Source organism: Corvus cornix, chromosome 2 (assembly GCF_000738735.6).
Source record: "Corvus cornix cornix isolate S_Up_H32 chromosome 2, ASM73873v5, whole genome shotgun sequence".
NCBI lineage: Eukaryota > Metazoa > Chordata > Aves > Passeriformes > Corvidae > Corvus > Corvus cornix.
In genome coordinates this window covers 113,444,603-113,458,764 of record NC_046333.1, presented here as the reverse complement: position 1 = coordinate 113,458,764, position 14,162 = coordinate 113,444,603, and the positions used below count along the sequence as shown (strand labels likewise).

General features: G+C 38.6%; 1 protein-coding gene across 5 annotated transcripts in view; it reads left to right on the top strand.

Moving 5' to 3' along the window:
* ST18 (ST18 C2H2C-type zinc finger transcription factor) overlaps positions 1–13,582 on the top strand; it is a 168,837-nt gene extending 155,255 nt beyond the window's left edge. For 4 of the 5 annotated variants that reach the window (XM_010401183.4, XM_010401182.4, XM_010401185.3 and 1 more), the window contains 7 exons: positions 2,689–2,751; positions 2,847–2,927; positions 3,964–4,185; positions 6,268–6,356; positions 7,815–7,918; positions 10,093–10,236; positions 11,034–13,582. In XM_010401183.4, the coding sequence (XP_010399485.1) occupies positions 2,689–2,751; positions 2,847–2,927; positions 3,964–4,185; positions 6,268–6,356; positions 7,815–7,918; positions 10,093–10,236; positions 11,034–11,174 (844 nt within the window). In that variant the 3' untranslated portion in view covers positions 11,175–13,582. The remainder of the gene's footprint in view (positions 1–2,688; positions 2,752–2,846; positions 2,928–3,963; positions 4,186–6,267; positions 6,357–7,814; positions 7,919–10,092; positions 10,237–11,033) is intronic. The other variant, XM_010401184.4, reaches the window with a different exon arrangement.
* Positions 13,583–14,162: the final 580 nt, after the last annotated feature.

The following is a 14,162-nucleotide window of genomic DNA, read 5'->3' as shown; positions in this document are numbered from 1 at the left end:
ATGTCAATTTCTAGGAGAGATTTAAGCAGTTTTTCTACATGAGTTCCACATAAAACATTGATACTGATACTGGGTTTGCTTAAACTACAGTTCATATCCAACACCCCCAGTGAGCTTTTGAGGGAGCAAATATACCAGAAGTGCTCCTAAACCTGCAGCTCAGTGTTTAAAATTTGCATGTAGTTGTAGTTCATTTCCTAAAGATAAAGTAATCCTCTTGGAGAAAGGGACAAAATAGGAGGTATTCGATGTCCATTTGCAAGATTTTATATGTGAAATTGCTGAGAGATTTATGTTTGAATAACAAATTTGGAAGGACTGTAAAAGAACTTGTAACCTACACCCACCTGAGGGTTGACATCTCTTAATTTGACCTCCTGAGACCTCTGGCCCTTCAATTTAAATCTTATTTTGTTGGCTCTGCACAGGAATCCATTATAGAGGATGACTCCCTAAGCTGGGGCACCAGTCCAAACACCAGTTAAAAGCTGATGAAATTCCACAGTATTACTGACTGCAAGGCAATAGATTTTTGGTCTATTTTGTGTTCTGGAATTTCACAATCCATACAAAGATATAACTAATATCTGGAAAACCCAACCCAGTGGTCAAGATTAAGAGTCTTGCTAATGAAGCTTTTTACTGATTTGTCAGTCGGCCACCTGAAATATCATCTTATAACTTCATTACTATTGATAATATCTCAGCCTCAAATCTTCAGTGACCTCCAGAATAGCTTGGACTCCAATGCAGTTGGAAATCTGTCTGCTGCCAGAAGTGGTAAATACAGATGGTGTGATTTAAAATTTAATTCAGTGTCCTTTTTAAGTATATTCACAACTCTCAGACTTTCAGATCTGAATGTCTCACACAAATTTTACTGAATTAAAGTCCACCTCCAGTCTATGCAGGGAGCCCTTCCATCTGTGATCATCTGATAAAACAAGTAGCTAAAATTAATAGCCATAGTTTTTGGCAGGTGTTCTGGATTTACTTTTGAGAATTCACGCTCTCCAGACATCTGCCCTTGCTGCCTGCTCCACATGACATTGTGCCCAGTCCTTGTCCCACACTTAGACAGGTCAACATTTAGTTCTACACAGCCAAGCATATCCTGGCACTCTGCAGCCCCCACCTTTACCTTTGCTGTCAGTGTGAGGCAAGTTGTTCTGCCAAAAATATTTTGTTCACAAAGTGTCATCATGAAGTGTTTTGACATTATCTTTTTAAAAAAAGTCACCCCCTTCTTAATTTGAAATTATTTGCTGAATTCTACCTGAATCAATGCATAAATTTTTTCATGTCCAAAAGAAGTCAGATTTTTGACAAATTAATTGTTCACAGAAAAGTAGTTTTAAATGTTCTGTGAAGAGATGCACCTGCACACTCAGATGTGCTATTACAATTATATTTGTAGGTGTTTTCCATGACAGCCTACAAATGATGAGATTAAATCACGAATCTCTTTAACTCAGGAAAGATTCAGTAACAATTTAAGAGCATATTGAACCATGCAAGTTTCCTTAATGGTTCAGTACAACATTATTTGGCACAACTCCTTATGTAATTCTGATACTCTGTAATAATCATAGCATTTCAAAGTCCCTTAGGGTTGCTTAGCATAAGAACTTTGTGTTGTATAATACAGAAACATAGAAAAGGCTGGCATAACTTCTAAAGGCAAATGGGTTTTGGTGCTGCTTTGTGTGCTGAGGTATGTTTATATTCTCTGAAAAAACCTCAAACCAAGCCACCCCACAAACATACAGCAGCCTTAAATAAAATAATTTTTAAAAAGAAAAATAAAAAAAAAAAAAGAAAAATCTCTGTACTTCTGAGATGGAAGGTGTTACCAGTAAGGTCCTTCTCCAAACCTCACAGAAGTCAGTGGGAAGACCTACTGACTCCAGTTGGCTTTTGGGGCACAGCAAGCAAGAAGCCCAACCTGCCAGACCACTGGAAAAAACACAGTAATAGGCAGGTTTTTTTCTTTTTATTGTATAGATGTTTCAGTATCAAACGTTCATACCCAAAAAGGCTTGTTTGTTGCACATACACAGAGATACCCCTTAACCATAAGAAATAAGCATAATCCAATTGCTCAGCTGAATACCCAATTGAATCTCATGCTAGAAAGAGATGGTCCTGTGGTATGCTTACAGTGCTAGAACACACAAATTATTAAATTCAAATTCTGGATATCATCTACTGATGCCCAAAAGTAAAACTGCTTCTCTGCTTTCATTTCCCCTTCTGTAAATACTGGCAAAGTGCTTCTTTAGATCTGTACCTGAAAACATCATCATAAAAAACAAACACATGATAGTAAATTTACAAATAGATCTATATCAAGCTGCTTTTTTTTCTTCTCTTTGTAATGTTGATTCTGTACAAGGAAAAAATGCTCAATGCAAACATTGATAAAAACTAATTAAATCTACACATCATATACAATATATTTCACATTCCTTACTGAAACTCTGCTATTTAAAAAAAATACCCTCCCAAAAAAAGGAGTCTGTTTATTTAAAAAAAAAACCAAACAAAAAACCCACGAGAGCTAGGTTTAGTTATTCAACAAAAGCTCTGCTGTTCTTTATTCCACTCTAGACAAAATATAGAATGTACACATTGTTCACTCTCTATCTTTGTGGCTGTATTTTGTAAGCTTCCTGTATTATTCCATAGGTGCCCAACACCTGGCTGTGACGGCTCTGGCCACGTGACAGGGAACTATGCATCCCACAGAAGGTAACAACCATCCCATCGCAGGGGGCTGCAGTGCTCAGGGCTCTCGGCTGGCAGCAGCAGAAAGAGGTGGCTCTTACTCTGTGTGCTTCTTTCAGCTTGTCTGGTTGTCCTCGTGCCAGGAAAGGAGGTATCAAAGTCACTCCTACCAAGGAAGAAAAAGAAGACCCTGAACTTAAGTGAGTAAGAAGCAGGGGTCCACCACCAGCGGAGGGGGGAAGTGGCCTGTGAGAGTTTCAGGACTTGAGGAATCTCAGGGAGATGCTCCAGTTAATCTGAACCATATGAGAATAGTGCCTAGAGCTGGAACCAAACCAAGTGTTTCTGCTTCTAGTGAAGTTGGTGGAGTCCATCACCTAGGAGACTAAACAGTGAGGAAGGATTGCTATATCTGCTTGCATCGCTCTAATTATTTTAAAGAGTGCTATGCAAGTGCCACCTGGTTGAAAAATTTGGCAAAATGAAGGAAAATTATTACTGACTGAGGTGAAACATATCAGATAATTAAATCAGAGCGACGCCTTCAAAATATGTTCCAGAGAACTTAAGTATCTGTAAATCTCATGTCTTTACGTATGAATGAAAATTTCACTTAAAATGAAAACTGGAAACTCGGTAGAGATTCACTACATTCCTGGCTAGAACGCACATTCCACTAAAATTTGTAAATGATAACTGTCAGAATATAAAAGTGAAGACTTAGCTGAATGCAATACTTGCCTTAATACTTGCTAGTGATATATGCAAAACTGCATAACACTGACAGAGCAGCACAAAAAATTCCCTATCCTTTCTTTGCAAGTATTTGCATGGGTTTCCATGCAAGTTTTCCAGTTACAGGAACCCACCCTCTGCTTCATAACAGAAACCGAGGTAGAAAGGAGGCAATGCTGACTTTCCATATACTTGAAGATTCATTGCCTGTGATAGAACTTCAATTTTCTTTTCTGGTAAAATACTATCTAAATGAATGTCTTATTTTCTTAGTCTCTACAACTGTATTTTAAATTGCCTTATTTTAAGATCACCTGAACCCCCATAACTCAGCTTGACAAGAATTGGATGCTCAGGTACAGTGTGCCACCAGGGACCAAGTCTTACTCCATTAAAGCAAAGTAGCAAAGGCAGCTGGAAAGATTTTCTCAGAATTTTTTGAGACTGTATTTGCCTGCTCTCTCCAGTGAAAACGAGGGTTCTTTTGCTGTGTTTCTGTAGATGTCCAGTGATAGGCTGTGATGGCCAAGGTCACATATCAGGTAAATACACTTCTCATCGCACTGCTTCTGGTTGTCCTTTGGCTGCCAAGAGACAGAAGGAGAGTCCTGTCAATGGGTCTTCACTATCCTGGAAACTGAACAAACAAGAGCTGCCACACTGTCCTTTGCCAGGCTGCAACGGGCTGGGTCATGTTAATAATGTTTTTGTCACCCACAGAAGGTATAACTTTGTGTTTTCTCTTTTCATTTTTCCTTAACATTTCACTTTGAATTGGCAACATGTGAGGTTAGAGTCAGAATAAATTGTGCTGAAGTTTTTTGAGTAACAACACAGTTTACATTGCAGCTAAAGTAATACAAAACAGAATTACTTTGAGAGACTTAAATTTTTATGTCTTTTTCTGTGTTCCTATTGAAGCATGACTTTCCGAGGTGTTCAGATTAGCACAGAGACTATGCAGTTTAAAATTAAATAGAGTTCTTTCCTAGGGAAATATGGAGTTGTATCCGCATATCTTCAAAAGAAAAGAGAAATATCATTGAAATGTCACCAGAAAAGTTTCAGCCAAGAGTCATTCATTTCATCTTTCTACTAGTGGAAAAGTTATATTCATAAACTTTGTATTTAAACAGCTAAAGTCACACAAAGAAAAAACAATAAGCATTCAGCACTCATATGGATTAAAGAAGTTTGAAGTTATAACAATCTTACAAAAAAATTGTCCTTACAGAGGAGTCATACATATAACTAACAACAACAAACACCATCTATCATTGTGAAAAAATTCCTATAATCTGACCATATTGAATCAAAAATAATCAAATAATCTGATTACAGTATCTGAATTAATATCTGGCAAGTTTGGTTTTCTGTCTTTAACAGTAATTAAGTCTGCATTCTCTATCTCCTTTGCTTTCTTCCTAATACACTGAACCGGCTTCTTCAATACAAGAATGTCCAAGGTGATTTGAATGAATTCGTCAGAGTTCAGTGTTATCCTAATTTTATTCCCTATATCCCATCTAAAAGTCTTTATATTAGGACACTACCCTTAAATTGTGGCTAATTAAGCAAGTAGCATAAACTGTATTTTAGCTGCTTGCAATTCGTAGTACAGATGATTCCTGTCCTACATAAAACTGGGTCACTCTCAAGATCACATTAGGTAAAATGTGGTAGCAAATATAGCTTGGTTTGGTATCCTTTCCTAAGACATTTGAAGCCCAACAGGTAACTCATGGCTTTCAAACAACCTCCCAGTTAGCAATCTGCTCTGGGCAGAGGTAAAAAGCAGAAATTTAGATCTGAAGAACTAGCATCTTCCCCTGTATAACATTTAGCTAAGCTAACAAAAAAAGCTTGGGTTTTGTTGGGGGTTTTTTTGTTGTTTTGTTTTTTTTTTTCTATGTGGAAATTCCATGTCTGTTAGGATTCTCTTTTTTTTTTTAAATTTTTACACACACACACACACACACACACACACACACACACAAACACACACACACACATCATTCATTTTCCTGTGGAACAAAATTTTCCCTCACTCCTTGGCTACACCTAAATACAAATCCTTCTGCCAGTTCTTCAGCATATGGGTATTTCTTCTTTGTTATTTATAAAGATAGTATTAAGACAGTGCAATTCCTCTTAGCCCTTTAGTGGGCTATAAAAATTGCCTCAGGTAATTACCAGCTGATGAAATTGTAAGCTTTGAAATAGCAAAATGTAATTTAATGTGAACAGTGGTTAAAAAGCAAACTGACTATATAATAGAACCATTCAAAAAAGCTATTACAGCCTATAGGGTATATCCAGAGTTATTATTGTATTGATGATCATTATGTATCAACAAAGTGATACAATAATTGTGCACTGTGGACATCATCCCATTAATTAATTTTTTTTAGGATGGCAAACTTGCCATTTTAAACTACCATGCTCCCCTCTCCTTTGGAGCACAATCCCTTGATAAAAACAGTTTATAAATGTTTGAACTTTAAGAGTTCTGTAAATGCTTCTTCGTGTAACTTAACAGCAGCTGCCACTGCAATTTTGATTATTTTGAAATATGCTTAAGAGTTGTTTACTCACAGACTGAGATTTCTGTGCCAATTTTCAAGCTGGAATATACAGCTAAATGGCTCTTTATGAGTTATGTCATTCCCCGAAGCCATGCTATAATGGAGATACTGATGTGACCTTAGGTACAGAGGTTTGTCCAAGTGCATGATAATATTGCCTGAAAAGATTGTTGCCATTTTCAAGTGGGTGCTAATGTTTTTTTTTTCCTATCCTTTTCAGCCTGTCTGGTTGTCCTCTGAATGCGCAAACCATAAAAAAGGGCAAAATTTCGGAAGAATTAATGACTATCAAGCTTAAAGCAAGTGGCGGTAAGGAGATCTGTAAAAGATGATGACATTTATTCAGATAGAAGGGCTCTAGCTCCCACTTATACTTGTGCCCCTTCATGCCATTCTGGCATTAATTCTCACTACTTTCAGTTGTCTCTAGCAAAAAAAATCTTGAATAACAAAAATATTTGCATGAGAGATTATAAAATTATTCTTATTTACATCTTGATAACTCAGCATTGAGGGTACGCTCTTGTCCCAGAGTATTATTTTTTTTATTTGGATATGCTTTCAATATTGTTGTTATTAACAAACTATTAGTTCCAGATCAGGAGGACTTAGCTATCTGACGAATAAGGTAAGGAGGGAGAAATATTGTGGGCAGAAATTGACTCATCTCCCTAACTTGAACCCTACACGGTTTAGTATCTTTGCAGTGCTTGTGTAGTTTTGCTAACCTAAGTGCAAAGCAATAATTACCAAAGAGTTGCAGGGGGGAAATGTGTAGGAGTCTCCCTTCTTATACAATGTGCTTTAGCAAGTTGGGCACTGAGCCTGGATTCAGGAAATTTAGTCTTTAGCCTCCAACTGCTGAGCAAAACGGTTGTGTTACTGCTTACAGATTTCCCAGGCTGGCTCCCCAGTAGACTCAGTTCTAGGCTTTAAAGCAGTAACAACAAAAGTGGCCCAAATCTGCAGGCAGAGTTGGGCTCAGAGTGACGCTAAGCAGAAACAGGCACACGTATTGCCAGCAGCTGCTGCAGCTCAGTGTTTTTCAGGACAAGGCTTTCATGAAAGAACTGAAGCTTTTTTCCTTTGCTGTCTAACTTGTTGGAATGTAAAACACTAAAACACTAGATTCCTTTTTTTTTTTCCTTCCCTGTAATACTTGTTAGCTTTCTGACCATTTCCCCTTTCCTGTTATTTAAATTTCACTATTTATCAGATATAACTAAGGCTGTGATTATTGAAATTATTCTGCACAGGAGTTTGCCCCCACAGAAATTCTTGCAAGATCAGAAACAGGTACAGATTGACTTACTAGAGTTAGCAATTTTACTAGTGAAGACGTTGCCCTGGGGTGTTCACTGAAAAAGAAGGGTTGCTGTTACATTTCTTTTGAAACCAAACCAAACCAAAAATCCCCCAATCCTAAACACTGTAAATATCCCCTCATGTTTTATGATAAACTTTCCTCTTTCTGGGCAATTTTTCCTTTCTGTACCCTCCAGCTTGTAGTTGCATGTTGCAATGAAAAAAAAGAAATTGTGAAAAAATGAGGACTAAGATAGCCCCATCTATGTTTCAGATCATGTAGATGTTTAACAAGTAGGAAACAATTTTGACAGTAAAAGCAAACTAAAAGACAATTTAAGGATCAATCATTTGATGAAAAGCTTATTTTCCTATTCCTACAGGTAACACAGCTTATTACTCAAACATCCATTTGCATGTGGACATTTTAAACCTGATATTGTTATTTTCAACTATTTACAGGTATTGAGAGTGATGAAGAAATAAGACACTTGGATGAGGAAATAAAAGAACTGAATGAATCCAATCTTAAAATTGAAGCTGATATGATGAAACTTCAAACTCAGGTATGCCATAAATGTGAAACCTTTTCTTATGTTTAAGCACGATGAATAAATTAAATGCTATGTAAATGCTATGTTTAAAAATTGCTAGTCTCCTGTGCACTTGTTTTTCCAGCTCTTGTTTGTGTTTTCTGTAAATAAGCAGCAGGTATTGTCTTAAAGATCTGAATGACAGATTCAGGGCAGTTTGGAGTCAATCTTGGCAAGCAGAAAAAATCATACTCACCAAACAAAACATGCATTTTCCTTTGTTGACCAAACATTTGTTTACCAAACCATGCAGATCATACGACCTGAGTTTTTAGGGATGATAATTCCTCTTACTAACGCACTCCAAGTCTTAATGAGAGTTGACTTTGTTATGTGTACCTAAGAAAACCTTCCTAGTTTAGCTCACCCGCTGTCAGTTATTGAAATAGTTTGAATTTTGCCTCCAGGCAACACCTGGTAAAGAATGTATACCTTTTGCTAATTTGTGTAGCAGAGGATTTTGACAGGAGTTATGGAAAAGAGCCATTCTCTGTCAGTATTTTGTATACTGGAGAATGAAGTTGGCTTTAAGATGCTGCTAGTGGTTCTATGGAGCGAGCTATATGGCTTCATCCCTACAGAAACTCCCATATGCACCTGGAAGTTAACCTGGGCAGACTGGGTAACAGCAAGGGCAGAAGCTTACTCAGAATTTTCAGGATAAGAGTGAAAGGAAAAAGTTCCTAAATGAGATCTGTGAACTGAATATAAATCTAAACCGATCCAAACCAAACTGAGTGTAACCATACCCCCCTGTATTTGTACCACATTGGAATGAGCAGCGCTGACTCACGCTGTTTTTGCAATAACCACTGCGTGTATGGTCTAAACAAGGTAGAAGTCTGTGCCACCTGTGCTGGATCTAAACAATCTGTGAGGATATCCAGCCCAAACTGCACTGCAGGGGGGCTCTGCTCAGTGTCTCAGGACACTTGCTTCTCTCTGGTGATCGCTGTGCTATTTGCATGGAGATTGCCCAATTCATGCAGTCAGATTTCTTCTCCCCAGACTTTCTCCCTGGTGGAGGCACTTTGACCAGCAAAGCCCGAACTGAACTACAGCAGAAGATGTGAATCTCCTACCTCCTTTAAATCTACCCCCGCCAGGCGTTAGACTGCTACAAACACCCTCCAGAGGAGGGGTTGTAGTGGATGGCAGGCACGCAAAAACTGGTTTCTCACACTGGGGGAGTTTTGCTGTGTGGAAGGAAGTAAAGTGGCCACAGCAGGAGGCAATTAAGTAGTGCAAAAAGGTGCATACTAATAAGGACAGGGTGGGCATGGCAATGGTGGATACGACTGCACCGATCCATGCCTTGTGGAGCTGTAGCAGGGCACAGGGATGGCAGCCCTTGGCTCTGCCCCGCCGAGCTGGCTGCTCCCGGGACAAGGAGCGGGGCAGGAGGAAACCAGACTCTGCCGTTGCTGGTTTTGTTTTTTCAGCACTGCTTTTGACATCTAAGCTTTCAGAGCTCAGTATATCCCAGAGCTCTCACTCTAAAAAGATACCGTTTTTTTCTACTTGGCTGCTTTTTCCCACTCTTTCCAAAATCCTCCTTTCCATTCTGTTGGTCAGAGATCATCTTTGTGATGTGTGCTCATCCTCTCAGTTTCCTTTCCACTCTATTTTCCCTTATTGTTTCCAGCGCCAGGCCTGTTGCTAATCCCAGCCAGCCCAGAGCTCACCCAGGAGCAGGGCAGGAAAGTAGCACAGCAGCTAATACCCGTGCCCTCGCTATTGTGGCCGAGCAGCAGGGATGCTGTAAGAGCAGGACAGCAAAGTAAACATCAACCTCCTTTCTCCTTCCCTCCGCCAGCCCTGAGGCCACACTCTCCACCCCAGCTCCACACCGACCTTCCTCTCCAGGCTCAATTCCCTCCTCCCACTCTGGGGCACTCTCCAGTTCCTTGCTGTCACAAGGTTTCCTCATGAACCAGCAGCAAAGTCCATTGTTTCAGAGCAAATACAATCTCTTCTTTGCTCTGAATGTTCTGTGGAGAAGTTATGTCTCTCCTAAAAAAAGCATAGCTGAGTTTCAGATTATCATGGCCTCTCCTAATCACCCGGCTGATATTTTGGGTTCAAACTGCAGTAACGATGTTGCCAAGGGTTTGTCTGTCTGTGTTTGTACCTGCCTGTGTTTTTAGATCACATCTATGGAGAGCAACTTGAAAACAATAGAAGAAGAGAACAAACTCATAGAGCAGAACAACGAGAGCCTGTTGAAGGAGTTAGCTGGCTTAAGCCAAGCCCTTATCTCCAGTCTCGCTGACATTCAGCTTCCACAGATGGTAAGACCACAGCCAGCAACTTCACACCTTCTTTTGAGTTGCCAGCCCTTGAAGCAGATGAGCAGGCTCAGGGACCAGCAGGAACACTGGAGCTGCATTAGCAGAGAGCACTTTTAGGCTGATTTACTTTGCAGAGATGCAGGATCATGACATCTGTGTGGTGGTAGGTGCAGTTCCTCCCAGGACTGAGCCAGCCCTGGTATCTCTGCCCTGTACCACACTGTGCAAGGCAGGCTTTTCCATCGTCCCTCCCTATCTGAACACCCACACTGTACAAAGAGTGAAAACTTCACACTGATGAGAATCCTTATTTAGTCAGCTCCCAGATCAAAACTTTAACCTGTTTCATACAGATGATTCTTCTGGAGCCAACCAAGCTCTATCTTCTCAAAAATTTCACATCTTACCCTCAAACACAGGCCAAATCCAGAGGTACTTGTGTTTCCAAGCCCCTTTCCAAACATCAAGAGTGCCGCTGGAAGATTAAGTAAGGACAGTTAGGGGGAATGTCAGTCACAATCCCAGAGCCAAATCGACCATAAAACAGAAAAAAAAAAAAAGTTATACTAACCATAATATCTCCAACTCCTTTTCCTGCTTGTAGAGAGTGTGGATTTCCCAGGACATGCAACTCTTGTAATTTCCATAACCCCTCCATTAATTTGGATGGCTGCCCTGTTTATGACTTCTCCCTAGTTGCCATATTGCCCCTTTGACATGCTTTGGGGTTGGGTGTTTGGGTTTTTTCAGCCTTAATTTTACCTCCTACAATTATAATCTGTTTTGTCTCCATTTAGGGGCCAATCAGTGAGCAGAATTTCGAAGCATATGTAAATACACTCACAGACATGTACAGCAATCTGGAACGGGACTATTCCCCCGAATGCAAAGCTCTGCTGGAAAGTATCAAACAGGCAGTGAAGGGCATCCATGTGTAGGATGTGAAAGCTGCTGGGCAACAGAAATTACTTAACAGCAGTAAACTCCAGATGGATCTGTTAGGAGTTCATGTACTGCTAAGGGGTGTAGGTTGCCATGCTGCATTTACAATTGCAACATTGCACTAATTTTTTCCCAGCTGACATGAAAAAAAAAAGAATAAAACCACAACAGACTATTTGTATTAACAGCAATGCACTCTGTTAGTATATTGCATTTATTTCAGTACAATTTTTTTTTCTTCTTTTGCACTCAGTTTTTGTAAAGTGAATGTAAAAAGTGTGTGCGACTATTTTTTATATTTTTTATTTATTTCTAATCAAAGAGTTGTTTTTTTTATCTTTTAACAGCATTTTTGCGGCCTGCCATATTTTTACAAATGTGTTTATTAATTTATTTTCCAATGGGATTTTAAATAGACTGAAAGCTATACTGTAAATTAAATAACTTGCTGGGTTTGTACAGGAAGAAAAAAAAAAAACCTATGAAAGTAACAAATGACTGAACCGTGGTTCTAGTTTTATTTTCCTCACATCCTGCTTTTTTATAATGGCTTTGTATCAGAAATGGGTTTGCAGTAACATGAGATGTGAAGATGCATGGAATGAGAAGATAAATGGTGCCCACTAGTGGGGAACTTGGGCTCTTAAAAGCACAGTATGCTGGAAAACAGTGTGTTAAAGAATATGTTAGCAATAATGAAATATAGCAATCAGCAAAGCACTTGACTTGGCTGTGTGATTTAGCCTATGAGAATGATTATTTAAAATGTTTCAAGAGAACTTCATATTTATTTTACCACTGCAGTTTTTGTTCAGAGTTAGCTCATGGAGGGAAACGACAATTATCTTTAAACAAGAAGGGTAACTAGGTAGGTACTGGTACTCTTTTAGTATGAGACGTTGAGGTTTTAAGCAAGTGACCAGTATTGCAATGGATTTGGATTTAAAAAAACACAAACACATCCCAAGCTGAAGGCTTTGTACATAATGAGTCGAACACATCTCCCCTGAAATGGCATTTAATACTGGTTTGAAGGAAATGGCAGCTGAGAAGGCAGCGGTCTGGAGGGCAACAACACCCCTCTGGCACCACGGTGGTCGCTTGTCCCTTTGAATGACCGGTAGCAACACCGTGACTGGTTTCTCCCATCCTTCTTCACTAAGACTAGGCTGATACTGAATTTGTCACCAGTCTTCTGGTAGGGTACCAAGTGCTACAGAGCAGACAGACAGGCGGAGGTGTGGACAGATGAGCACTTGCACAGAGGTGCGGGCGTGCGCCTCGGTATCCGGTTAGCCTGGGTGTGGAACTTCTGACTCCGTCAGAAACTAGCGGTTGCTATAACAGAGGCAATGTCTATTTCAGGGATTGTAAGTAATTAAGCATTGTTTCAGAAGTTTTTTTTATATTTATTTTTTTTAAGAAAAAGGTATAAACAACCAGCTGAACTGCCTTTTTTGTATGCACACACACCTCATGTGCATATGTGCCTCAGTGTAAATGTATACATGGATCTAGTGTGTGTTTAATTTTTCCGTGCTATAATGAAAGTGTTTATTTTTATTAGCTGCATTTATATTTAGATTGAATATGATGGCATTCACAGGCTTGACATATACAATTATATTATTACTGTTCCTGCACAAAAGTACTATTCAGAAGTGATTCAACTCTCATGCACTGTGGTCACTGTTCTGCATTAGGTGGGGCTTGCTTTTTGTTGGGGGGTTGATTCAACTCTCCAATCTTAGTTTAGACAGGGGAAAATGTGTGTTCTTAGGAGCTGTGTTTATTTTTAAATTGATTTTTCAAAAGCTACCATATGTGCTGTCTAATATAAATAGGAGAACACCAAACAAAAATTTGCTATTAAAGTTATTGTTCTTGCTAAAAACACAAAAAGCAAACATTTGTTATACTTGTTAAATGCATACAAAATGAGTTCACACATTACAAAGACTAAAATTTAATTTACTAAATATTTTAACAAATTTGTCATATATTTTATTTAAGTAAAAAAAAATCTCTTACTGACCTATCTATTTATTATTATGATTTACTATGGCTTCAGGTTAATTTATCTGTGTTTGGTTGTTTGCTCAGGATGTTCTGTGAAGTATGTTTGTATTTATTTGCCTCCCTTGTACTTGATGTGTTTTGTAATGTGCACTGTTTTTTTTTCTTTCTGTTTTTCTTTTTTTTTTTGTGTTTAAATGCATTGATGAGCTATACTGTAAATTAGACCTTTTGTAAAGAGCAATGATGTATGCATTTTTTAATTTGGAGTAGTTTGTATACTGTTTCTTCATACAATTAATATTTCTTACATCAAAACAACAAAACTGTGTTCTGTGCTGTACATTTGGTGTATGGTAGGAAATAAAATTGATAATGAAATATTGCAGCAAGTTTGTTGGGTTTTTTAGCCTCTAGCTGCCGACTTATATTATACTTTCTTAACTGCACCTGGCATTATACGATGTGTCAGATGTTTCTCTTGCTTTGTGTACAAAATGTGTCATCCTCATAAGTAGATTTCTGATATAAATAATTTAATTAGTGTTTTACTTTGTCAATTTGAAATAAGGAGGAGAAAAATAGAACAGCTTAAGAGGTCCTTTTCACTTCTGAAGAGAAAAAAAATCAAGATGATAATCGCTGCATTATTTAATGCATTCTTTTCTTGGCAGTAGACTTCATTTATACTGATAAAGTACAGGAGTTGTGCTGTCCTTTAACAGCTGCTAAACGATGTTTAAACATAAAAGCCATTGTAAAGTTTCCAGCAATTCGGAACCGCCCACTGTTCCAGTGCAATTTTCTGCTGAGAATTGCAGTGCTTAGACATTGCAGAAATAAAAATCTTCTGGTTTTAGAAAGACAATATTTCCATCTAATGGACGTTCTTTTTTCACTGTTCATTGTAGCAAAAACAGGACAGTTTTATTTAGGATGCATGCTAATGGCTTCAGGAACATTCCTTG